Genomic DNA, 27597 nt, shown 5'->3' with positions numbered 1-27597 from the left:
GAAACTATGATCTGAGTACATGAGTGGATTGTGATACAATTATTATTTCTGCAATTTAAAAATAATATGAGTACCTATGATAAGGTTACTATTTTGCCTTGTTGCTAAGTAAATGATTTTGATTAAGAATTGTGAATGGCTTATTTTGAGTAAATGAAAGCACACTCATCAGAGTTTGAGAGCTAAAAATGGTAATGAGGAGAGTGTATTCTGTAGAAACAAGGTTCCCCTTAGGATTCTGGGAAAGTCTGGGTGAAGTCTTGTCATGGTGGTCCTTTTCTGGGAACCGAAAACAATGAGTATAATAGTAATTAACAAGCAATGACTCCCTGTTTACTGGGATGGTAGTCACATAGTAGGGGAACATGACAGAGTGTATATCATATGGGACTTGGAATCAGGAAGACCCAAGTTAAAATCCCACCTCTGACAATTACTAGCTATGTGAACATGAAGTTATTACTTAACCTTATTGAGCTGAGTTTCTTTAGCTCTGAAATATAGATAACAACAACTGGTTCCTACCTTACAGGATTTTTGTGAAGCTCACATATGATGATTCATATAAAGAGCTTTGCAAACTTAAAGTCCCATGGAATGGTCCTATCATTATCATATTAGTATTATTATTAGAGAGTTGTCTGAGGACAGTCAATCTACTATATAGATGAAAGAGTCAACATCAAATTAGAAGAAAGAATAAAGGCAAGATGACACTGTGAATAATTGCAACAATGTTCAACTGACTAAGTTGTAGAGAGGTTATAATCATTTTCAGTGAAAGAATAATACACCCTGATAAAATCATGGACTCCTGAAGTAAATATTGTGTGACACATTGTGTTTGCATAACATTTTTCTTACAATAATCTTTGGTTAATAATAAAAAGGAAAGGTTAATAATAAATGCATTATTAACCTTTGTTTTATTTTATTAAAAAGATTTGTCAATAAGAAAAGCTAGGATTTGAACACAGGTCCAGTGTCCTCTCCATTAAACCAAACTTCCTCTTGAACAAGCACAAATTTGACCTACTCATATTTTTACAGACCAGAACAGAAATAAATAAGGTTTTCTGTATATGGTAGAGGGAGAGAGGGCATGGGAATTGGGGGATAAGTGGTCCGATAACTGACCCTAAGATTTACTTAATGTGATATTAATAGTTTTCTTTATCTCAAGATAATTTGGTAGACACCTGGAAATATAATTCCTTTTCCTACTATGGTCATAGATTCAGAGGATTGCAGAGGATACCTAGTTCAATTCCTTAATTTTTTTCCATTTGAAGAAACTGAGGTGTAGGAAAGTTGAATTGTTTTCCCAAGGTCATACAAATTGTATGAGCCAAATACAGGATTTGAACCCAGGTTCGCTGACTCCAGAATATTTGCCTCACTAAATCAACTTGCAATTTTAAGTAACATGAATTTAAAAATTTTGGCTAAAATATAAACAGGCTCTGAAGTTTACATTGCTGTCAGCTCTGTATGCCTATATAATGGAAGTCTCATGTTTTCTGGCTAAACCACATGTTAGGGTGTCTCTACAGTCTTAGTGAAGTTTTCAGCTACTAAGGTTTGAAATTGCATTAAGACTTTTGGGACATCTTGTATAATGATGACAGAACTACTTGGCTGATGACAAGACAATAATTTTAAAAAATTCAACTTTGTACATGTTAGCTTACTGAAATTGTATGATACTCAATACATGCTTTTTAAGACTGAAAAAGTCATTGCCAAAAAATGGAAAGTAAGAAAACTGCTTATTCATTTTGAAATTTATTAGAGGAATCAATTTAATTATTATAAACAGTAAAACAGAATGAAATAAGAGTGTCATGGAACACAAATGAGTGCATTTATTCATTTTCATAAAATTCTTGCTCTCATTTGGAAAACCTGAATTTGATTCATTTAAATTATGCACCAACCTGATTTGCTGTACCCCAAACTGTGCATAGCTTTTTAGAGGCACATTTGGAAGAATGGTTTATTTCTGTTACAATGATTATGCTAATGAAGGGTTTATCATTTTCACATGAAATGAACAGTCACAACTATCACTAATAAATTGTTTAAAATACAAAAAATCAGAAAATTATTTGATTTACCCAAGTCACAGTGGGGGGTTTTGTGATAAATAGCTTTTGGACATCGAGTATTCTTTGAGTGATATCATGTGAAAAAGTTACCTGCCCTAGTGACCTCCAGTCCAAGCTGGCACTACCAATGTAAATGTGCTGTTTATCAACGATCCAGAAGGACGATTGGAGTCGACCTTTGTTGTAAGCATTCATGTCAATGTATGTCACCTCTGCACCTAGGAGTTCAAAGAGATAATATTAACAACCTTCATGTTTAAGTTCAGTACTTATGATAAATCATCCAATTAATGAAAGCAAGCTACAGGATTCTCAAAGCCTTCCGCCAAGCACTAACATTTCAGTACATGGGAAACAATGAATATTACAGAATGAAAAGTCCCACCATGGGAAGGGACCTTAGAGCTTATCAAGAACCTAATCCTTGACCATGGCAACTATTCAATAAGTCCTTGGTGAATTAATTTGAACTGCCTTATTTAAACTCCTCACTTTAAGTATGATGTAACAGAGGTTAAGAGAGGAGGCAGTGAGTTGTCTTGGAAAGAACATTGGGAGAATCTAGAGGCAGTTAGGTGTTGCGGTAGATGGCATCCTGGGTCTGGATTCAGGAAGACCTGAGTTCAAATCCAGTTTCAGACATGGTCTGTATGATGTGTATAGAGCACCAGCCCTGTATTCAGGAGGACCTGAGTTCAAATCCGGCCTCAGACCCTTGACACTTACTAGCTGTGTGACCGTGGGCAAGTCATTTAACCCAAATTGCCTCACCAAAAAAATAAAAAAATGTAGGGGTTCATGGAAGAATGTAATTATGTTTAATGAAGTCTGAAGTTTATTGTGTCCTGCTGAGATCGATCCCTTCATTTATTATAAAGTATGTGAAGGGAAATTTCAGAGGGGGAAAAAAGAAATAATGTATACCTATAACTATTAGACATGTTTCAAGAAAAAAACCTGTAAATGCTTGAGGGTCCACCTGGAAATCTCATTACTTGTAAAGAACACATTAATTTAATTGATCATTATTTATACTTAATGTAGTTGACCACCTTGCATCCATTTGGTGGCATCTCTGCCTTGCCATTTCTCTCAGCATAGAACAACAAAGTACATTATTTAATTTAAAAGTACACTTACAAATTAATGTTGGGATTTTTTTGTTGATTCTTCTACATGAATCACCTTCATATTTCACTGTGTTATTTGAATGTGAAGGAAAACAAAACTGAAATCCTTAGTGTTTGAATTTCAGTCTCAAATATATAATATCATGGTAATTGTATTAAATGTGCAATGTTAATTTTAAAGAATTTTTGTAGCTTTGATATAAAGTTCTAATCAGTAAATTTTGTTAAACCTAAAAACCTGTGTTTGTTCTTTTAGAGAATGCCTTTAACAACAATGTATTTAGATGGTTCTTTCACAGAACATCTTTGAAGGTTAAACATTTGTCTGATAGGAAAACATTTATGTTAACATTGATTTTTAAAAGATTTATTTGAGAAACTGCACTTCTCCATTTTCTTATTTTAAATGTCTTCTGCAATTTAAATAGAAAAAATGTATAGCACAGAATCTAGATCCATGCATCTCACATGGCCCCCTTCAGTGATAATTCCTTGATAGATAATATCACAGCTACTGTGGGCAAAACAATCATCAAATAGTCAATATCCACCAGAAAACTGGTATGTTATAGGTGTGTTGCCTCTTACTTTTTGATCAAAGTGACAGATCATTTTTTCAACAGATCCCTTCACTCATCAAGAAATTTTAATTTGATAAATTACATCAATTTAAATTGTAGAAGCCATTTAAAATAAGAAAATGGAGAAGTGGTTTCTCAAATAAATATTTTAAAAATTAAATAGATGGTTTAAAAACCATGAACATTCTCGTTAGAAGCCAAAGAATCCCAAGGGAGCATGAAGTTTAGAACAAAAATATCAACATGGGCAGAATGGATTAAGCCATTACTTAAAGAGGAACAAGAATAATCACATGATAGTCAACACTAATGGAATCCCAGAGGTAGATAATTACAAAGTCTCAAGACTGAAGGGCACTTCAGTGGCCATCTGATCCAACTACGACCTGAAAAATCTCTCATGCATTATATCTGACAAATGGTCATCTGGCCTTTTCTTGAGGACCTTCAAAGAAAGGTCTAACATACAAGAGAAGCCAACCTCTAAAGGCACACTTTTAATGGTAAATTTTTCCTTATGTGAAGCTTAAATTTACCTGTCTTCATCTTCTACCAATGTACCCCCTTATTCAAACTAAATTTTTCCAATTCCTTCAACCAATGAATCAATTAACAAGCATTTATTTAAATGCCTACTTTTTGCTGGACACTAGGAACGCAAAGACAAAAATGGAGTACCTTTTCTCAAGGAGTTTATATGCTATTTGGGGTAGAAGAACACTAGCATTTATTAGGCACCTACTATTTGTCAGACACTGTGCTAAGAGTTATATAAATATAAGAATATAAAAATACAAGGTAAATGAAAAGCTAATTTGTTGGAGAGGCACAAATAGTTGCAAAGGTTAGGAAAAGTTTAATGTATGAGGTGGTACTTGAATTGAGCTTTGGAGGAAGCTAGACATTCTAAGATTCAGATGATGATGAGGGACAGGGAAAATGGAGTATCTTCTGTGAAGAACAGCAAGAAGGTCAGTTTGACTGGACCCTAGAGTGTGTGAAAGAAAATAATTAGGAATAAACCTGAACCTAACCTATTAGGAATAAGAAAGGTAGTCTGTGACCAGGTTGTAAAGAATCTTTAAATTCCAACGGTGGGAAGCCTCTCAACCTCCATGATCAAGTTAATGTTTTGACATTAGTTGGACCTATGTTTTAGGAATATCATTGTGGCAGCGTAACGGAGGAAGGATTGGAGAGAAAAGAGACTGGGAAATGGGAAAATTAGCTAGGATACTATTGTAGTGCTTATGATGATGATGATGATGATGTACTATAGCAAGGTAAGATGCGATGGTGGCCTGAAATCCAACTTATACTTTTACAGCATTATCTCAAGGTCTTTTGCCAACCTCATTGCCTTCCTCTGTATTTTTTCTAGCTTCTCAATGTCCATCCCAAAATGTGGTGCCAAGAACTGAGCACAGTCTTCTTGATGTGTTCTGATTAGGGCAGTGTACACTAGAATTACCACCTCTCCAGTTTTAAGCATGGGCAGCTAGGTGGTACAGTGGATAGAACTCTGGACCTGAGTTCGGATCTGGCCTTAGCAAGACTCATCTTCCTGAGTTCTAATATGGTTTCAGATACTTCTTAGTTGTGTGATCCTGGGCAAGTCGCTTAATCCTCATTGCTTCAATTTCTCATCTGTAAAATGAGCTGGAGAAGAAAATGAGAAACCATTCCAATATCTGCCAAGAAAACCCCAAATGGGGTCATGCAGAGTTAGACACTACTAAAACTACTGAACAATAAAAAATAAGAAATTATGAGGATGGTCTTATAACAACTTGGGAAGACTTATATGAAATAGTGCAAAGCAAAGTGAACCAAATCAGAAGAACATGATACCTAGTAACAACAACATTGTATGATGATAAACTGTGAATGACTTAGCTAGTCTGATCAATACAATGTTCCAAGACAATTCCAAAGGACTTAGGGTGAAAAATGCTATCCACTTCCAGAAAGAGAAATGATGGAGTCTGAGCACAGATTGAAACATATTTTTTCACTTTTTTTCTTGTGTGTGTGGTTTGTTTTTTTTAGAACATGGATATTCTGGAAATATTTTAAATGACTTCATATGTATAATTGATATTACATTTTTTGCCTTTTCAGTGGGTAGAAGAGGGGCAGGAGGGTGTGAAAGAATGAAGAACTCAATGTTGTTTTTTTAATAAGTAATAAATTTATTTTAAAAGGTTCTTTTATAAAAAGGTGTATTCTAAGCATACACCAAAACTATAGATAACCATATTTATTTTATTATTTTTATATTTTCAGCAATGTATTGATTTTTTAATAGAATCTGGAACTACATACATACTATTGCAGCCCAAGTTAGCTGCTAAATTTATAGTCATATTTAGTTGTAAAAAAAACCTACTAGGGCATTTATATTTATGTGAAACATCGCTTTGTAGAATTTACTTTTGAATTGTACCTATGTTAAACTTTCAGCTCTATTTTAACTTCCTGCAAAGATAGAACTACTTATTTACAAAGTGAAAACAAAGACTATATAAATTTGGAGAGAGCTTATTGGATATTTCTGAAAAGGACCAATAACCTCATGTTACCAATTTTCTTGCATACAGAATTTTTTAAATTCCATCTTTGTTTTGCATATCTAATTATAAAATGTCCAAAATATTTACTTCTGTGTTAAAATCTTTCATCACATTTGTCCGCAAAGACCTAATTTCACAATTTTTATGCTGACAGATTATTTACTCTAGTGTATGAAAGATGCTATTCTTATCCACAATAATTAAGGAAATAGAAAATAAAATTCAAACATTCCCAGTAAATTTCTATACTGGCAATCACCTGAACTTATATTATTTCCAAGTTCATTTCCAGAAGGTCATTTATTGAAATCCTTTTTCTGTCCATTGCTTAAAGATTATAAATGAGCCCCGCGTGCATGATTAAAGATAAGCAGCTATCATTAGCCCATCTCCCCTGGAAATCCTTGAAAATTAAGGAGATTACACTCAGTGATTTCTAAGGTTCCAAATAACTCGAAAAGTCCCTTGCTGAAAGTAATATCTACAAATTAGATCTATTGATACAAGCCAAGTCTTCTCCATCAGAATTTGTTAAATTGATTGAGCAACTAGAAAAGTCATAGCTGAATTATTCTTGGGTGCCTTAGTTTGTATCAACAAGGATGGTAGAATTCATTTAGAAGAATCAAGACTTCACAGCTCACAGGAAAAACTAAAGAGTAAATTCTTATTGACATTATAACATCTCTGGTTTCAAATGATATCTCATTCAGTCAAAGTAATTAGATAAACTTTTAAGAAGATTAACTATCTGCTTTAAATGTGTAATTTCTGACTCCTAAGGTAGGAAAATAATTTACATTTTTATGTTTTTAAAATTTTTTTAATTTACATTTTAAAATATCTACTCAAATATTCCCAGTTCAATGATTTCAAAATTTGCCTAACTTGTCCTCTAGGATGGAGCAACACTTCATAAGTGTGTCTTGCTGAGGATAGTCAGCACATGAATGATCTGTAACATTATAAACATGGGAAATTACCAGTGTTGGAAGTTTCTTCATCAACATAGATCATAACATCATTACTCTAAAAACTAAGCAGAGATATTAACCACTATGATGTTATTTCTAAAATTTTGTTGTATTTCCACAAGAAAATCAGAGTAATATTTCAACAAAGATATTCCTATGTATAATTTAGTAACTTAGAGGTTGTCAAGCATGTGCTGGCTGATCATGTGTCATGTATGTTCTTGGGTATTCTTTAATTTATGAATTGGACTAAATGGCTGTTGTTCTGATGAATCCATCCCAACTCTCAAATTTTGTGGTTCTACTATCTTTCTAATCGATTTTTATCTTTTGCTAATCACTAATCAAATTAGCCTTCTTTTCCTCTCCTCAGCCTTGAATACACTATTTCTTTCAACTCATCCTGTAGGTTTTTTTAACTTTTACTCAAAATACCTTAAGGGACCAGATGGCAGTAGTTTTTCTATAGCTTTGGGGGCAGACATCAAAAGATCTTGGAGGATGCCTTTCTCATTTACTAATGGCTTAACTCCATATAACCACAAATACTATATTTACTTTGATTCACTGCCAGATTTATTAATGACTTGCCCTTCTCTCTATTTCCTTAGTTCCTAGATTTTTCTGCCTCTCCATATGCCTGCTGAAAGATGACAACAATAATAATAACTAGTGGACATTATACAGTATATCTAATACATGTTAACAAGTCAGTGACTTTAACACCATGCCTGTCTAGCCAAGGTCTGCAGGACTAATATGTTTTCTAAGTGAATAAACTTCTTTGGCTGGAATTAGGTTGTACTAAGGATAATTCAAAAGAGTTGTTAGTCTAAAAGAGACAGGTCTAATGAGGTAGGATATTTTCTAAACAAAAACCAAAGAGGAAAACTATAGCAAAATTGAGACTTCTAATCCCTTGTCACTTTAATGACCCAACCCCTCTTCAATTCAAGGGAGTCAGTGCTTTCAGAATAAATTCTTTTAAAAAGAATTTACCATTTTATTTTTTCCTCAATTCCATTAAAAACAATTTTTAACATTGATTTAAATTTTCTTTTGCATTCCAAATTCTCTTCTTTCCTCCCCATCCCGTATTAAGGTGAGCAATTTGATATGTTATACATATGCAGTTGTGAAAAACATATTTCCATGTTAGTTTTGTTGTGAAAGCAGACAAAAAACCCAAGAAAAATAAAGTATGCAAAAAGATGCTTTAATCTGCATTCAGACACCATCAGTTCTTTCTCTGGAGATGGATAGCATTTTCTATTAAATTCTTTAGAATTGTCTTGGATCACTGTATTGCTGAGAATAGCTAAGTCATTCACAGTTTATCATTATACTATATTGCTGTTACTGTATACAATGTTCTCCTGGTTCTGCTCATTTCATTTTGTAGCAGTTCATGCAAGTCTTTCCAGGTTTTTCTGAGAGCATCCTACTCATCATTTCTTATAGCACAATAGTATTCCATCAAAATCATATACAACAACTTGTTCAGCCATTTCCCAATTGATAGACATCTCTATAATTTCCAATTCTTTGCCACTACTAAAAGAGCTGCTATAAATATTTTTGTATGTATAGGTTCTTTTCCTCTTTCTTATCTCTTTGGGATACAGACCTAGTAGTGGTATTGCTTGGTCTAGAAAGACACATTGTTTTATAGTCCTTTGGGTATAGTTCCAAATTGCTCTACAGAATGGTTAAATCAGTATATCACTTTACCAACAGTGTATGTTGGTGTCTCAATTTTCCCACATCCCCTACAACATTTGTCATTTTCCTTTTCTTTCATATTAGCAAATCTGATAGATGTGGGGTGGTAGCTCAGATTTCTTTTAATTTCCATTTCTTTTATCAGTAGTGACCTGGGGCATTGTTTTGTATGATGATAGATAGCTTTGATTACTTCATCTCAAAACTGCCTCTTTGTATCCTTTGACCATTTACCAATTGAGGATTAGTCATAGCAAATTCTTAATACATACAAAAAGCTTCACAATACTAAGACTAAGGTCTTGAGGATGTGATTATTTATGGTGTGTACAATGTCTAATGCTAAAAGAAAACAACAATGAAAGACTTCAGTTCTTTGGTCAACTCTAAATAATTGTTATTTCAGATGACCAATGGTAAAACATTGCCTCTTCTCACTTTGTCAGAGAGGAGGAAGACTGTAAGTGCTGCCTTCATAAAGGTCAATGATAAAAATAAATGATAATATTTTCTCCATTCAACCTTTTTACTTCCTCACATTTTTCTACATTCTGCCATAGAGAATAATTATCATCTTTTTAAAAATGAGTAAATAGCCTACTCATAATACCCCCTCTGAATTTATTTTCCTGTCTGCTGATCCTTGCTCTTGCCTCTTATCTCCTCATATTGCTACTGTTTATCTTATGAAAACCACTTCTCTTGGACTGGGCACTACTTACTGTCTCTAGTACATATATATGGTGTGTGTAAGTTTCCTAGTTCAGAAACAGAATAAGATTAATAGCTCCGCCGATTTCCATGGGTTCAGCCCTTTTTGGGTGGAGCAGAACCTGTGAGTTTATTGGCATAAGGAGCTATTAATGAGGAAACTCCATCTAGCAAGATAGATCAGTACCTGCTCTGCAACTTATAGCTTTGGAGAATTTCCTGGGTCACTGAGAAATCAAACAATTTGCTCAGGGTTACATATACAATGTCTGCAATTGATAATGGAGCTTAGACCCAGGTCTTTTTGATTCCAAGGATAGTACTCTTATCTCCTATGCCACTATCTTCCTAATGATTTTAATTAGAGTTTCAGGATATTTCCTCCAGGCATCTTTCTATAAGTTTGCAATATACTTTCTTTACACATTAATGCTGAATCACAAATAACTCACAAGAAAAAAGGGAAATAGTGCCTCCCTCAGTTTCAGATATAGCAAGTAACTAGCCTGGCAATTACCTGTCAAGTATTGATCTAGCAGTGTCAGAAATAATTATTTGTTCTACTTTTAAAACTACATAATTCAAGAATTTATGCTATGGTTCATCCCCCCCACCTCCTGACCCTTCAACATCTCGAAACATTTTCCATATCACTTAGGTACTCATGATACCTAAGCCTTTCTGTGTTTGGAAAGGAAAAAGTGTAGTTGTATGAAAGAAAAAGAGAAGGCTATCTATCTATCTACCTATCTACCTACCTACCTACCTACCTATGTATCTTTCTACTGGGAAGAGAAGGAAAGCCTTTATGGTTTCAGAATAATATTGAAAATCTTCAGGAAAAAAGTGAATTACTATTTAGAAAATAATTGTGCCAATTACATTTTTTTGGGGGGGGCAATGGGGGTTAAGTGACTTGCCCAGGGTCACACAGCTAGTAAGTGTCAAGTGTCAGAGGCTGGATTTGATTTCAAGTCCTCCTGAATCCAGGGTCAGTGCTTTATCCACTGCACCACCTCGCTGCCCTGTGCCAATTACATTTGAAGCTTACTATTTCTAACATTTCTAACTCAGCAGGTTGCCAATTAAATCCCCTTTTACAGTAAAATAAATAGAAGCCCAAATAAGAGACCTACAACCTGATATTTCAATATGATGACTATAATACACTATTCAATGTGATCAATCGATATTTATACAGATACAACTAAAGTCCAAAGCAAAGATCCTTAGAGGTTTTGGTTTTCTTTGTAAAGAAAAGGATGTGACCAGAAAAATATTTAAGAAAGATTGATAACTACAAATGAAAATAGATGGCAGAAGATGGAATTCTTTGAACCTCAAGTCAGATTTGAGAGAGGTGGTGGGGGGGAAGAGGGGGAGGGGGAAGGGGGGAGAGAGGGGGGAGAGAGAGAATGAATATTCCAGCTTTGAGAAAGACCATGTCAAAAATAAAGGGGATCTGGCCTATGAATTTTGGTTGCTGCAAAATAACTGCTGCTATTCTTGAGAGCCTGCTGGTGCCCCATTTTCTATTCAGCAAACAATCAGGCTGACCTGAATAGGCACTCTCATATACCACCCACACAGGCACAGTATATAAGACATAGGCTTTGTCTAGTACAGAATTGAAGTCCAGTTCACTGTGTGGCTATCAGGTGAGAGATGCAAATTATTGATACCAGTCACTTGAACAACTGAAAACCAGTTTGCATATTAGCATGTTTTAAAAGTGAACTTTTGTTTCTCATTACAATATCTCACATTTATATAGTATTTTAAGGTTTTCAATGTTTGTTCATAATCATGATTATAAGGAAGCAATGTGGTACAATAAAGTGCACACCAGATTCATAATTTTAAAATCTGGGTTCAAATCCCAGTTCTGTGATCTCTTAGTGCTATGGCTTTGGGGAATACAACTGAACCTCACTTGGAGTCCTTTTTGAATCTGTGCCCTTGTTTATAATTCCCATAAGGATAAAGATTTATTTCTTTTTGTTTTTGTATTCCTAGCACCTAGCATAGTGAGTGGCATAGAGTAGGCATTTTAGAAATCATTGTTGATGGGTTGATAGAAGGGGGACAAAATATGAACTATATCTTCATAGGGTTCTGGAAGGAACACATGATAAAGTTCATATAAAATCTTTTTTAAAACCATAAATATTATATAAATGTTAGCTGTTAATTATTATCATACTCATAATCTTATTCTTTTATCTTTTTTGAGAAAGTTTGGATAGGAAGATCACTGAAACAGGTGCCTTACCTGGAGAAAACCAAGGCATTTGTGAGCATCACCTTCATACATTGATCCAATTTAATCCCCCAATTCAAAGACTTCAGCCTGTATTTTAATTTGGCATATATTGAGAATTTTATGCTTATTGAGTCCAAATCATAATTTGATGACACCAGTAGATAACATTTTCATATAATAATAGCTAGCATTAAGTTTTACAAAGAGCTTTACAAATATCATCTCATTTGATCCTCAGAACAATCCTTTAAGGAAGGTGCTATTATGATTCCCATTTACAGTTGGAAAAACTGAGGCAGAGAGTGTTTAAGTGACTTGCTGAGGGTCACTTAGCTAGTAACCATCTGAGTCTGAATTTGAAGTAAGGTCTTCTAGGTTCAGTTCTCTGTTCATTGTTTCCCCTAGTTTTCTATATGCTGAAGTGCCTACTTTTAAACATGCGTTTTTTAATGCAGCCATATAAGTTGATTTCATCTATAAATTTCAATTGATTACTATTGTTTTGATGTGACTTTTTTTTAACTGGATAGACATATTTAATTCTATTTAGGAGTTATGATAAAATGTTTTAAGGCTAGACAGAATGATATTTAACAGTCTTCATGAAAAAGGTTATATTTTATATCAATAATTCTTGGCATTATTGTAATGGTGGCATGATTTCAATAGACAACGATCTTTTATATGGACATCAAATACTTTGGTGTTTTTACTATGTTTGGATCATATATATGTGTATATATGTAGTTCTGTGTAAGCATGTACATATCTCTGCATGTATTTATCTATAGTTGCCCTATATGACTAAGCCATGATTGTGATAATCAATGAATGTATAATAAATATAAAGACATTTTAGGTGACTTATTCAGTAGTTGTGGAAATAATAAATGAGCTATTCCCAATGTGTCAGTGATTTTTTTTGCCCTTTAGCCAAAATATTCTATTCTTGGAATCATTTTAAAATTCATATGAGCCATGAACACTTTGCATAACATAAACATGTAATTGTCTTATATTTTGAGGGGTCACTAATGTTTGCATTCTTCAATAATAAATATATAATGCTGTTTGTTTAAGAATATATCAGGCTTATATCAGTGAGAAAGCTGGGAAAGTATTTTGCTAGTAATTCCTGTACCCCTCTATTCTTTTTTTTAACCCTACTATTCTTATACCAGTAATTTTATGTCCTACTAGGATGTGATACTTTCCAGGTTCTACAAAGAAGTTAGGAATTTCAGTTATTTCCCTTGGTTTCATCATTCTGTCATGCCTTGTATTAACAGTACACATGCTTTCTGTTCTGTATTTAATGCAAGTTATATTTTCATTGTGTTGGAATTCTTTTGATCAGAAATTTTTCCCCTTCAGGGGTTCTCTCTCTCTCTCTTTTTCTGCTGAATTGTTTATTTTCTTTTCCACACTGCTTTGATGGCATGTGTTCTGTTAAACTTTTGTATTTTTCTCTTGCTGATTAGGAATATAAAGAATTAGTTGATTTCATGTTGTCTCTCCATTATACTTTGAACTTGAGAGTAGGGACTGCCTTTTGCCTTTCTTTGTATCTCCAGAACTTAACACAAAGTAAGCCCTGAATAAATATTTACTGACTGGTTTATAGAAGGATACAGACAAAAAGTCAAAGATAGGTTGTGATTTTCACTGGTGGACATATTTCTCCCCTCAATGAGATCATAGGTGCATGGAAGTATTGAAGTTTCAAGGGTTATTTTCTCACTATCCACATTCACATGTTCCTCTCCAACATAGGTTAAGTGAAATGCTCTCTGACCTCAAAGACTTCATCACATAAATCAGTAGCTTCCATCATCCTCTCAATTTCTACTTTTACTGGTGCCTTTTGTTGTTTAATTCTGCTTTCATATTCATGGCATCTCAATTTGGCCTGGTTTTGTTTAGCTATTTCTGAGGGTTGATTCTTATGTCTAGATAAGTAGGAAAGCCAGAAAAACATGTTTTTGGTCCCTCCTCCTGCTCTGACCCTCCTCATGATCTCAAGCTTGCTTTATTTGTAATTCTTTCATTTCCTGTGAGCTATTTTCTTTGCTCAAATGAAATATAAGCATTAATAAAGAAATCCAATAAGGTAGGACTACATAACTCCTCAATCTTCCATAGGGAATCTTTTGTTCTACAATAAAAAGCATTTCTGAATAAACATAAAAGGGTTTTCATAAATTGTTCCATCATAAAGGTATTCAATTCCACTTAATAGTGGAACTGTGGGAAAATTACAGTGCTTCTAAAAATATAAGAGTTCATCAGGGGAGGTATTAGCTAACATATTAGTATGTGTGTTCTGATGCTTATTCTCTTAGTTCACAAAGTCTTCCTTTTCCAGTGCTCATGTTAGAGAAATTTAATCACAGCTTGTAAAATCTGTTCTTGACTGAAATTTGTCAGTAAAGACTTCAGCTTGCTGCTTGTTTCACCTTCAAATGACAGCCTGAAACCCACAGAAAAGAAAACTTCCAGAAGGGAGATGACTTTATATTTATCTATAGCCAAGCAGCAGACAGGTGATCTTTTTCTTTCAATCCTTACCAATGCTTTGGTGAATCAGTGATTTCAGTGGCTTGGGCACATTCAATGCAGATCATAAGCTTCATTCTGACACTCCTGTTTATACCTTCTAATAAATCTTCAATGGACGTGGAAAATCTTCTATGGGGAATTTATGGAAAACAATTTTTTTCTTGTTTTTGTGTTTCCCGAGTAGTGATGTATGCCTTTGAATGTCTATCTGTTCTCTTTATTTAAATGACACAATGAGTTTACCACCTTGGCTAGAGATACAGTCGCTGGATGAGGTCTGTGACACTACTCACATCAATCATCTTCAGAAACATGCTATAGCTTGTTTTCATCTACCATGTCTCTTTAAAAATAGCTCAGAGTTATATAGTACTTTCCTCATCACAACCCTGTGGGGTAGGCAGGATAAGCATTATTACTTATAGATGAAGATATCAAAGGATAAAAAATTAAATCCAAGTCAAATCCCTCTTATGTTGACAGATATTCAAATATTCTCAGATGGTTCTCATGTCCCTCCTTAATCTTCTCTTCTTCAGTTAATCATTCCCAGTTCCTTCAACTGATCCTTACATGGGATGTACATGGAATGAATGAGAAGTCTTCCCCTAAAATAATTGCCCTTCTCTGGCAATGCTTTCTTATATTTGCATATCCTATAGTCATACTCAATAAATATTCATAAAGAATGATCCATGTCACAAGGGGAGGAGAGAAATTGAAATAATAAATATTAAAATAGTAGGGTTGGACATTCAGGGTTTGGTGGTTGGAATAATTTTTGTAAATTTTTCTACTTTATATTGTTCCATAAATGCCAGATGGCATATATAGATGAACCCTGGAATCAGCATCACCTGATTTCAAGTAAGGACTCTAACAATTCTTTATTCAGTGGTCTTGGTCAAGTCACTTAAATTTTCAATGCCCGCAGTCAAATATTTAAGTCTGTAAGTTGCAGAGATAGTGTTGTTATACACTTGTAAAAGAAGTTACTCACTAGGACTTCTCAAGCATAATGAAGTAAAAGGTCTGACTAAAAGGGAAGGGTCAAAATTACCCCATTACATTTAGCCATGATACATTTATCAGGTGAGAAAATGTCTCAATTAATGTAAATTAATTAATAAATCAATGACTTTTGACTAAGTGGAAAAAGTCTTTGAAAATATTTGTATGAAATGTGGTAATGTAGATGGTCTATTTGGATTGTTTGAAGGACATGGTCATGTCCAGTGGAGCTTGTATAAAACTAGGGAATTAGTTCAAAATTAGAGAAAAATTTGTACTCTCTACAAGCAATCCCCCCTATCCCCTTCACTCTTTATGTATTGGTGTGGGAGTACGTCACAGACTTCTCAGGGGGATGTTTTATATCAGTTGTTCTTACCACATCACCCCAGTAAATATCTTTACTAGAGACTATTTAAAAATCTGCTTTACCAATTAATTTCAACTCATAATCAGGGCAGGAAACATTGGTGGGGGTTATATGGAATTTAAAAAGACACATCCTATCTCCTCTGAGCTCACTCCATGGCTGAACAAAGACAAAGTCAAGATCTGGACACCTGATTAGTCAGTGTGACTGGGAAGTGGTAGTGTAGTTAGTAGCCCTGGAAGATGTGAAACATGGTGAAAAATGTTCTTGTCCTTGTTCAGGCAATAACATCATATTTTATGTCTATAAGTGGAAAGACTCACATAGCTAACTTTCTGCTGAGCTTTTTTTTTTTTTTTTAAATTGCGGTTACTAACTGTGCTGCTAGAGAGGAAAGAAGGAAATTCCATTTGAAGACAAAAGAGACAGGACTTAGGCTCAGAAATAATGTCCTGAAACAAACTAAATATGTAATTCACAAATTTTCACAAAATGTAATTTCACAAAACACCTAAGATCTATTGCCACTTATAAAACATTTCCTTAACTTAAGTTGACAAGAGCTAATTTATTAGGTATCAACTATGTGCCAGGCAATGTGCTAAACACTGGGGATACCAGAAAAAAAAAAGGCCAAAAATAGAAACAAAATAAAACAAAAACCCAGTCCCATAGGAGAGACAATATGCAAATATCTATGTACAAACAAGGTGTTTTTATGCTACATATTTTCTTTTTATGTTGTCCCAGCCAGTCAGCATGACTTTATGATTTTCTCCAGCTTTGTTTAGCAGCATATGAGTAGGAATGAAGGCAGCAGATGGTGGGAATAACCCAAGGCTGAGGCTTGATAGGATAAGATATTTAATAGGACAAGAAGGCAAGGGACTCAAGAAAAGAGGACAGAGCATTACTGAGTTGATTCACCCTCAGTTCAAGATAGGGAAAGAGAGCATAGCCAACATAAGTGCAATGATAATCTGTTGAAAAAAATACCCTAATAAACTTCCGTCACATGTGATTTGACAAACACTGTCCTAGATACCATTTTTTTAAATCAGGAAAGTATTCTCTACTCGTTTCACACTCCATAGCTTCATGGTAGGGAGGAATGCCTGATATAAGTGTAAGAAGAAGATGGTAAATTACCACCTATTATTTGAAGCTAGGGTGGTTTATGCAGCTTGTCCAAGGTCCAAAATTAAGTAATGGGACTGGGATTAAATCGTAGATTCTGTGATTCTAAATTCAGTACTCTTTCCATTATGATGCATTACCTCTCTGCCTCTATTTCTAAAGTGGAAATAATTTTAAGCCTAATAATATTTCTTTCTCATGATCCATTGCTTTTTCCAGTACCCAATCCCACATATATCACTGTCTTCTATACTTTTCCAAATGGCTTTCCCCCCCCTCTATCAACTTAAACTCAGCATGGCAAAATAAAAACTCATCTTTTTTACAATGTTCCCTTGGCCCCAACTACCCAAATTCCCCTTGGCAGTACCACATTCTCATTTGTCTACTGAGCTGGAAACTCTCTCTGCCTCTGACCCTGACTGACTCCCAAACTTGCTGCTCCCTTCTCTGCATCATCTCTCACACTGAGCTTTACTCTCTCCATCCTCATTTGCTTCCTTTCATTTCCATGTCCTCCTCCAAGCAGTGGAACTTCATCACAAGCTCTTCAGTGATTTATAGTATACACCCTTTAAACAGCTATGCTTGAAAGACACGTCTTGATTATTAATGGCCTGTGAATTGTTTGAAAGGAAATCTAATGACCTATGAATAAAACTGATGTTTTACATAAATGTTAGTTTTCTTTATTGTATGGATTGGTAGACTTTTCACATGAATACACAGACCTCACCACCTATAGGTCTAAGGGGTTAGAGATAAAATACTGGGGACAAGTCTAGAAAAGTAGGACTGTACTAGGAAAAAAGGCAATGAAAAAAAAAGATTCCTCTGCTTAACAGGAACAGGGAAATAAGCAAGAACGATAGGAAATTGCTTCTTAGTGGGATTAAAGGGAAGAAATTATGTAAAGGCTAGATAGTATCTATCTATAAAAGTAGGAGAGAGAGAAAAGTGTCTGGTTATCAAATATACTTGTTTGCCCTTTTGGCAGCTTCTTTGTGAACAAAAGTTCTTAACCTAGGGTCTGTAGACTTGTTTTTAAAAATATTTTGATCTTGCCTGGCTGTTCATGGCCCATCTTTGAGTCTAACTCAGTTCAATAAGTGACACAATAACAGGCAGGGCTGGAAATCAACAATAATGGAATAATTCCAAGCAGCTAGGTCATAAAAGGCATTGAATGACAAACTAAGTGTTTAGTATTTATATTGTATACCTGGAGGAAAGAAAAAGATAGTGCCTCAACTAAGTCTTGAAATTAGGGATTCTAAGAGGTAGAAATTAGAAGAAAATGCTCTTCAGAAAGGGAGGAAGGTGGGGATGGGAATGGAGAATACCCAGTGTAGAACCAAGGAGACATTTATCAGAAGTAGAAACAGAAACCAGTCTGACTTGAAGGAGGATGATATATAATGAGACGGGAAAGACAGATTGGGTCCAGATTGAGAAGGACTTTAAAGGACAAAGGAGTCTATATTTGCTCCCACCAATAATAGTGATTCATTGAATTTTCCTGAGATGGGTGGGGTGACATTGTTTCAGAGAGCTAAAAGCAAAAAAGCACTACAGTAACATCTGGACATGACATTATTATCTGGTACTAAGCTGCCACTTCTAACTGGCAACTGATCTTTTTCAAATCTCATTGGAGAAAGTATGAAGGGGTAGCTTTATAGACATGACAGCTAACATGTGGCCATGTAGAAAATTAGAAAGAAGACTATTTGCTCAAACCTGTCTGCCTGTTAATCTATGGCAGGTGCACCATATGGACTTACCACTCACGGGGTTGGTGGCAGGAGTGAAAATGTAAGGTCATTCGGGGGTTCAAAAGCTGTCAACACCTTATGAGCCTGCTCACCCTGATACCTTCATGTCTCCCTCTGTCTTTGTCTACATTCCACTCAACTAAAAGAGGATTCTGTATTATAGAGAACCTTTAACGTGACCTATGCATTATTATTAGTAGTAGTGACAATTAATTACATTCTAGCTCTTTGGAATGGCATTATGAAGAAGGTATTGTCATTCCCTCCCCCCCTCCACTTTCTGCCCAAAAAAAGGGCTTGAAGACCGGAGAGAAGAAGTTGTTGTTGAGTTGTGTCTAACACTTTGTGACTCCATTTGGGGTTTTCTGGGTAGAGATACTGGAGTAGTTTGCCATTTCCTTCTCCAGTTCATTTTACAGATGAGGAAACAGAGGCAAATAGTGTTAAGTGACTTGACCAGGGTTACACAGCTAGTTAGTGTCTGATAAGTCTTCCTGACTCCAGGCCTGGCACTCTATCCATTGCTTAACCCAGCTGACCCAGGAGAGAAAAACATCTGAGTTCAAATACAGCCTGAGACACCCACTCACTATGTGACCTTGAGCAAGTCACTTAACTTCTTTATGCCTCAGTTTCTCATCTGTAAAGTGAGTAAAATAATAGCACCTACCTTCCAGGGTGGCTGTAAGGAAAATGAGATATTCATGAAATGCATTGCAAATTTTAAAGAAATATATAAATGTTAGTTGTAATGATGATAGCATCAAGATCAAGGAAATGACTTTCAATTTGAAGATGAGACAGGATCTTTCTTATCTTCTGACCCTTACAGAATGTCTAGCCTGAGAATCACTCAGTCAATAAACAATTATTAAGTACCTACTATGTGTCAGGCATTGTACTAAACTCTGGGCATACAAAGAAAGGCAAAAAACAGTCCCTGCACTCAAGGAGCTCATCATCTAATGGGGGACTCAACGCAAAAACAACAATGTTCAAACAAGCTATATTTGAGATAAGTCACAGAGGGAAGGCACTGACAATACAAGGGAACCGATCAAGGCTTCTTGTCAAAGGTGGAATGTTAGCTGGGACTGGAAGGAAGCCATGGGAGAACATTATTCCAGCTAAATCTGGCTTAGCTTCAAATCTGAAAGATAGGATTCCCTTTTTTCCCACCTCAAGCAAGAAAGCAGAGGCACAGACCATAAAGTAGCTGACTTCACAGTTAGGGAGCAGGCATCTTCAAAAGGTACAGAGATGGAAACTGACATTAAGATGTCCTTGGGTGGACATCCTACCATTTCCTAGAAGGTAAATATGACTAGTGCAGATAGCCATGTCATTGATACCTGCAGCAACATAGACAAGACACCTAATTGATATTTACATATGCTCTGTACTCCTTTCCTAGTTATGTCAAAGGCTAAAGGCATAGTGCTTAATACACTATAGCAGCTTAATGAATGTTTACTGAAATGAAATAAATGATGCCAAAAGTTGTTTTTTGAATTGACAGCATGTGAATGAATGAGAAAATACAACAAACATTTATTGACTTCTGGTTAAGATAGCTGCTTAAATAGGAGACGGACCATCTAGCTCCCATACACATACTCCAGCAAACCACCGAGACCCATATCAGTCTGAATAGTGATCAAGAAACCCCATGAGAAACTGTGCTGACTTCTTCCATTCCAAAATTGGGCAAGGGGCCAGACAGAAGCCTGAGGACAACAGGAAAGGTGACCTGCAAGTACAGCTCAGAATTAGAATTATGGTATAATCCTGGATTTATGGGCTCAAATGTAGTCTGCAAAGCCATGTGTCTAGGGACAGCAAAGGTAGAGGGTTCTCATGAGAAAAGTCTAAGAGTAGTCAGAAGACCTTGGAAGTGCCATGGAGCAGGTGCAGCAGCCTAGTACATAACATTCTGATTTGAACATTCCATGCTCAGGGGCTCCAAGCTTCCTAGTACCCTGTCCTGAAATGGATCCTGAAGATCCAGCCATTGAATCTTTTTTTTTCCTGATGAAAGTATTTTATTTTTTCCAGTTACATGTAAAAACAGTTCTCAACATTTGTTTATACAAGGTTTCTAATTTCAGATTTTTATCCCTCCCTCTCCCCTCCCCTAGACAGCAGGTAATCTTATATAGGATATATATAGATATATATGTATATAGATATATAGATATATATACACACACATAATAACATTAAACATATTTCTGCATTAGTCATATTATAAGGGAAGAATCAGAGCAATGAGGAAAAACCTCAAAATAGAAAAACAACAGCACCAAAAGCAAAAGAATAGTATGGTTCAATCAGCATCTCTACTTTACATTTCTTTTTTTTTCTGGATTTGGAGATCCCCTTCCATCATGGGTCCCCTGGAATTCTTCTGTACCATTGCATTGGTGAGAAGAATCTAGTCCACCACAGGAGATCAACACACAATGTTGATGATACTATGTACAATGTTCTTCTGGTTCTGCTCATCTCACTCATCATCAGTTCATGCAAGTCCTTCCAGGTTTCTCTGAACTCCTCCTGCTCATTGTTTCGTACAGCACAATAGAATTCCATTACATTCATATACTACAACTTGTTCAGCCATTCCCCAATTGATGGGCAACCCCTCAATTTCCAATTCCTTGCTACCACAAAAAGAGCAACTATAAATATTTTTGTACATGTGGGTCCTTTTCCCTTTTTTCTGATCTCTTTGGCGATGAACCATTGAATCTTAAAGATTGAGGGGATGCCTAGCCCTGAGTGCTAGTGGTCAATTCAGGAACCTGTGACAAAGTATAAAGGTCAAGCTGGGCTGCCCACCCCAAACCCAAGCAAGGGGTGAAATGTGAACTTGGCACAAAGCCCCACTTCTGGAAATCAGGGAGGTGAATACATTTTTGAAAAGATTGACCAGCATTAAAAATTATTGTAAATCTAAAGATATCCTATGAGTAAATTTAAAACAACTGTAAACAGAGACTTGAAGAAGAAATGAATTTTCCACAAGCACTCAAGAAAGAACTAAAAAGCGAAATAAAAGATATTGAGTAAAGAATTGAAAGGAAAATAAATAGCTCAGAAGGAAAAATAAAACTGATTCAAGCAATAGACTCCTTAAAAAATAAGAGATGAAGAGTTAATCAATGACACCATGAGACAGCAAGAAATATTAGAAAAAAATCACAAGATTGAAAAAAATAAGAACATATTACTATAAAAAACAATTGGTAAAAAGAACACTTTATTTTAAGAAATCATAAATGTAAAATTTGCACAACTATTAGGACCAGAGGGCAAAGTGAAGATGGAAAGAATCTACTGCTCACCTATTGAAAGAAACCCCAAAATAAAAAGTATCTGGAATGTCATAACCAAAATTCGGAACTTCCATATCAAAGAAAAAAAAATCCATCCAGAAAGAAGCTATTCAAGTACCAAGAGACAACAGTCAGGCTAGCACACAACCAGGTAATTTCCACTATAAATGAGATGAGATCTTTGAATACAACATTCAGAAGGGTGCTGCAAATTTAAGTATAATTCTACAGGGGACTAAGTAAACTTTTAATGGAAGAGAAGATTTTCAACCATTTCTGATTAAAGATGAGAAATAAGCAGGAAATTTGAAACAGAAATAAAATAGGCTATACTCTCCTATTTACAAACAAAAAGACTTTGGAGAAACCTGGAAAGGGAAATTTATTGGAGAAAGTGGAAAGAATTGTATGATGATCCAGTCTTAACATTCTAATGGAGGAGAAACAAGTGTCTATTCAGAAGCTCAATGTCTCCAGAGAGTACTGAATGACTTAAGAAAAACAGAGGTCAATGGGGATGGATTGATCTGTTCTGAGGTTTTGAAGAAGAGAAAGACAAAGGAGGAAGGAAGGAACAGAGGTAAGTAGGTGGTTCAGTGAATAGAGGGCAGGACCTGGAGCCAAGAAAATCTGAGTTCAAATACAGCCTCAGACACTTAATAGCTGTGCGATCCTGGGCAAGTCCTTTAACCTGTTTGCCTCATTTCCTCATCTGTAAAATGAGGTAGGAAAAGAAATGGCAAACCACTCCATTTCTTTGCTAAGAAAACCCCAATTAGAGTCATGAAAAGTCAAATATAACTGAACAACAGGGGATGGAACTTGCTATTTCCCATAAATGTGGTATGTGAGAAGAGTAAACAAACATGGAAAGAGAGGTAGAGTTGGTATCAGTTGAACGTCACTCATCTTACATAGACAAAGCAGAGTTGAACACACACAGCCTGTTTAGCACAGAAATACATTAAACTTAATAGGGTAAAAAGGATTGATAGGGAGAAGGAGGAATGTTAAGCAGGAGGTTAAACTACAGAAGAAATATCAAAACAAATTTCCTGATCCTGAAGCAGGGAGTGAAAGGGAAACAAAAGAAAAGAACTAGAATTTAAGGGGTGTGTCTTAGATGGCTTCTTAGGCACTTGGTGCATGGATAAACAAATTGTGCTATAAATGGAATGGGATATTATTGTGCCACAAGAAGTGATGAAAGAAAGTATATCAGAGAAAGAAAGTATATCTTAATATCCAGGATATTATGAACTGATGCAGAGTAACGTGAGCAGAATTAGAAGAACAATTTGTTCAAAGACAGCAACAATGTAAAGAAAAACAACTTTGAAAGATTTAAGAATTATGATCTTTGTAATAACCAAATATTTCTCCACAGGATTTATGATGAAACATGTTACCTATATCTCAACAAAGAGAGGATGCTCAGATACAAATATTTTTTAGACTTGGCCAATATATGTATTCATTTTTCTTCACTACCCTTATTTATTATGTTTTTTTCTTTTCTTACTCTTAAGTAATTTGGATGGGGGTGGGGTGGGGGGCACGTCAGAAGGTGGCCAGTTAGCAATAATGATTTTTGAAAAAGAGGGCCATTGAAACATTTTTAAAAATGCACAGCAATGTAGTTGAATTTAATTAGCTAATCTGTAGCCAGATCATCACATCATGGACTTGGAGCTAGACAAGGAAACTGAAACAAAGAGATATTAAATTACCTGCCTAATGTCACACAAGTAGTGAGTGCTATAGTCACCGAGGAATTAGAAGCCAAACTTTTATGGTATTCATCTCCCTTTGCCCTGCTTATTAGTAAAACCTGCCTCTCATTGTGTGCCCTGGATGTCTTGCTCTGGGGGCACTGTTTCTGTCTCAATTCATCTACACAAATGACCTGACAATTATCACACAAGTAAGAACTTCCTGCTTTCTCATTAGTAATTTTGAAGGACTACTTTGTGAAAGATATTGAAGACTGCTTATTACATGCACAGAGCTACACGGGTTTCCCTAGATTTAAAAAATAGATGTTGTTCCTGATAAAGTGCATGCAAGTAGAAATATATTTAAAAGACCTGGAGAATCTTGTGAAAGGAATACTACATATATAGTAAAGTGAAGGAAGGATCCTTTTGTAAGGGAAATTACCATCTCCTAATTTATTGCTCTAAGAAATCTGGATTTTCTTTTAAACTAAGGAATACCTGTTCAGATCAGGTTGAGCACATGTACCATCTACTGGTGACTGTTGGCATCTTTCCTTTTCAAGAAGGTTTATTTTCCCTAGCAAGAAAACCACAACTGTTACAAATGGTCTCTTACTTGGTTTTAGTCACATACCTAAACAAAGCACTAAATGAGGAAGATTTGAAATAGGGAAGCAACGGGGGGCTTGCCAAAGAGACAGCTTGTACCACAACAAATGGCAGAGATGCGTACTTTAACCATACACCAAGTGCCTGCAGACAACTTCTGTATGAATACAGGGACATCTTTGACAAAACTGGATTAGAGGGAAGAAAGCCAATGGTATATTTGCAACTTAGTGCTCTACTACATCTGTGAATTACTTTGCATTTATTTTGTATATATTTTGTATGAACCTATTTCATATATACACACACCTGTACATATATACACACATTTTATGTATATGTGTGTGTATATATGTGTATGTGTATATATGTATGTACATGTGTGTATATATAAATATGCATGCATGTATGTATGTATCCAATGGAACAAAGGTGTCAAACACTCAGGCACATGGTAACATTCTTGAGTGCAACCAGAACCAGATTAAAATGTAATTGGGAGGGGTGGCTAGGTGGCGCAGTGGATAAAGCACTGGCCCTGGATTCAGGAGTACCTGAGTTCAAATCCGGCCTCAGACACTTAACACTTACTAGCTGTGTGACCCTGGGCAAGTCACTTAACCCCAATTGCCTCACTTAAAAAACAAAAAAACAAAAACAAAAACAAAATGTAATTGGGAAATATTTAACAAAATAAAAAAAAAAACCATAGATAATATTACCTTTTAAAACCAAGACAATATGCGACCCATAGGGATTGGTGGTCTCTATTTCTTTTATGTTTGATATCACTATAGTAGAACAATAGTTCCTTGAGGGCAGGGATTGGTTCATGCTAATCTTTGTATGCCCAGCACCTACAACAGTGTCTTGCACATAGAAGTTTCTTGTTTTTGTGAGACAATTAGGGTTAAGTGACTAGCCTAGGGTCACACAGCTAGTAAGTGTCAAGTATCTGAGACTGGATTTGAACTCAGGTCCTCCTGACTCCAGGGCCAGTGCTCTGTCCACTGCACCACCTAGCTGCCCCCACATAGTAGGTTCTTAATAATTATTTATTAAATGAATAAATGAATTCATGCCCAGAATGCAGCAAGAGATATACTCTTCTTTGTTTTCACTGAGATAAAATGGAATGAATTAAAATTCTATTAGGGGCATATACAGGTTAGATACTAAGATGAACTTTACTACTGGATTTTGACACATGACTCATTTCCCAGGGAATCTTTTAATGTAGGAGAAGACCACTATACACTTAGGATTCAAGTTTCCTTTGAATTTAATTCAATTTAGCAAATGCAAACTCAGAATGAGCCTGAGGGTGGGAAGGGACCTCAGAGGCTTTCTAGTACAACATACACCTGAATAAGAATCCTCCCTAAAATATTTTAAAAAATGGTCATCTAGTCTCTGCTTGAAGATCCCGCATGGAGATGGAACCTACTGCCTCCCAAGGCAATCCATTTCACTTTCAGATAGCTTTAATTATCAGAATTTGTTCCTTATGCTAAGGCCAAGTTTGCTTCTGAAACTTCTATCCGTTGCTTCTACTTCCACCCACTAGGGTAGGGTAGAGTAAGTCTTTTCTCTTATACGTGAAAGCCCTTCAAACACTTGAGACCATGACCACATGCCCCCTAAATCTTCTCTTTTCCAGGTAAACACCCCCTGTTCCTTGAACTGATCATCATATGATCTGACATTGGTGCCCTACTCTATTCTTTCTTTCCTCTGAATACACTCCAACATACGAATGCACATCTTAAAATACAGTGGCCACAAGGGAATAGAATCATTCAGGTATGTTCTGACCAAGGAGAGCACAGTCAGACCAGTAGTTCCCTAGTTCTAGATAGTTTGCCTCTTTTTGGCTTTGGGAATCAGATGGAATTAGCTTCAAGTCTTATCTCTGACACATATTAGCTCTCAGTGGCCCAGGCCATTCTTATAAGTTAAATATCAGTTGCAAGTATATCAAAGAAATAACAGATATATAACTCCCACTGTCCAAAATAAAGATAGCATACAATTCTGTGCTTGCCAAATCACATTATTAACTTATGTTGAGCTTGCAGTCAACTTAAAGAGCTCATATTTATAAAACATTTTAAGGTTTGTAATGCACTTTACATACATTGTCTCATTTGATCCTCATAAGAATAGCATGAAGTAGGCATTACTACTACCCCCTTTTTGACAGGTAAGAAAATGGAGGTGTAGAGAGATTAAGTGACTTGCCCTTGATCACACAGTAAGTACATGCCTTGGGATTTGAATTCAGATGTTTTAAATGTGTTAAGCTATCCATCTATTGTTACAAAGTTATAGCATTGTTTCATACCAGTCTTATAATTTGTTTCCTGAAATCAACTGTTCTTTCTTTTTCCTTTCTTTCCATTCTTTCCCTCCCTCCCTCCTTCCTTCCTTCCTTCCATCACAGTATATGACAATGAAAATATCAAAGCTGGTTTTGATTCCTCCTTCAGCTTGCTCTTTTCAGTTCAAACCCCATCTTCAAATTCAACTTTTTATCAAAGCTTTCCCAATCCCTCTTCCCCTCATTCCCCACATCCACCCTCTGACCTTCACCATTTCAAAACCCTCCAGTTACAGGCTAGGAGAGGAATAAGACTGAGGAGGTTTGAGTTAACTACTCCCCCCACTCTAGCTCCCATACCCCAGCCAAGGCTGTTGGGACTGAAGAAGCTATGGTATGGACTTGGAGCACTTCGAGTTAATTGTGTCCTTATTTGGATTGATGTGGGACCCAGCTATGGGCCTTTTGGACAAGACTAGAAATGCAGTTTTTTGGACTTTGATGAAGAACTCCTGAGACCCAGGGAACCTCCTAGTTAACTGCTTTTAATCTCCTTGCTTTCATGACTTGCTTTTTAACTACCTTTGGAACTGCTTTTACCTGAAGGTTTTATATATATTTTAATTAAGGGGATTGACTACTTGAACCCCAGGTTCTGAGTGATTCATTGTACCAGCTTCCAAACTGTAATTTAGACT

The 27597-nt window shown here is 35.7% G+C and overlaps 1 protein-coding gene across 3 annotated transcripts in view; it reads right to left on the bottom strand.

Moving 5' to 3' along the window:
• PLD5 (phospholipase D family member 5) overlaps positions 1-27597 on the bottom strand; it is a 403422-nt gene that overhangs the window by 111276 nt on the left and 264549 nt on the right. For all 3 annotated transcript variants that reach the window (XM_044004077.1, XM_044004078.1, XM_044004080.1), the window contains one exon: positions 2199-2326. In XM_044004077.1, the coding sequence (XP_043860012.1) occupies positions 2199-2326 (128 nt within the window). The remainder of the gene's footprint in view (positions 1-2198; positions 2327-27597) is intronic.

The sequence above is a fragment of the Dromiciops gliroides genome, chromosome 4, assembly GCF_019393635.1.
Source record: "Dromiciops gliroides isolate mDroGli1 chromosome 4, mDroGli1.pri, whole genome shotgun sequence".
Classification (NCBI taxonomy): Eukaryota; Metazoa; Chordata; class Mammalia; order Microbiotheria; family Microbiotheriidae; genus Dromiciops; species Dromiciops gliroides.
The sequence above is the reverse complement of the archived record's forward strand: the minus strand, read 5'-3'. Positions and strand labels throughout refer to the sequence as shown.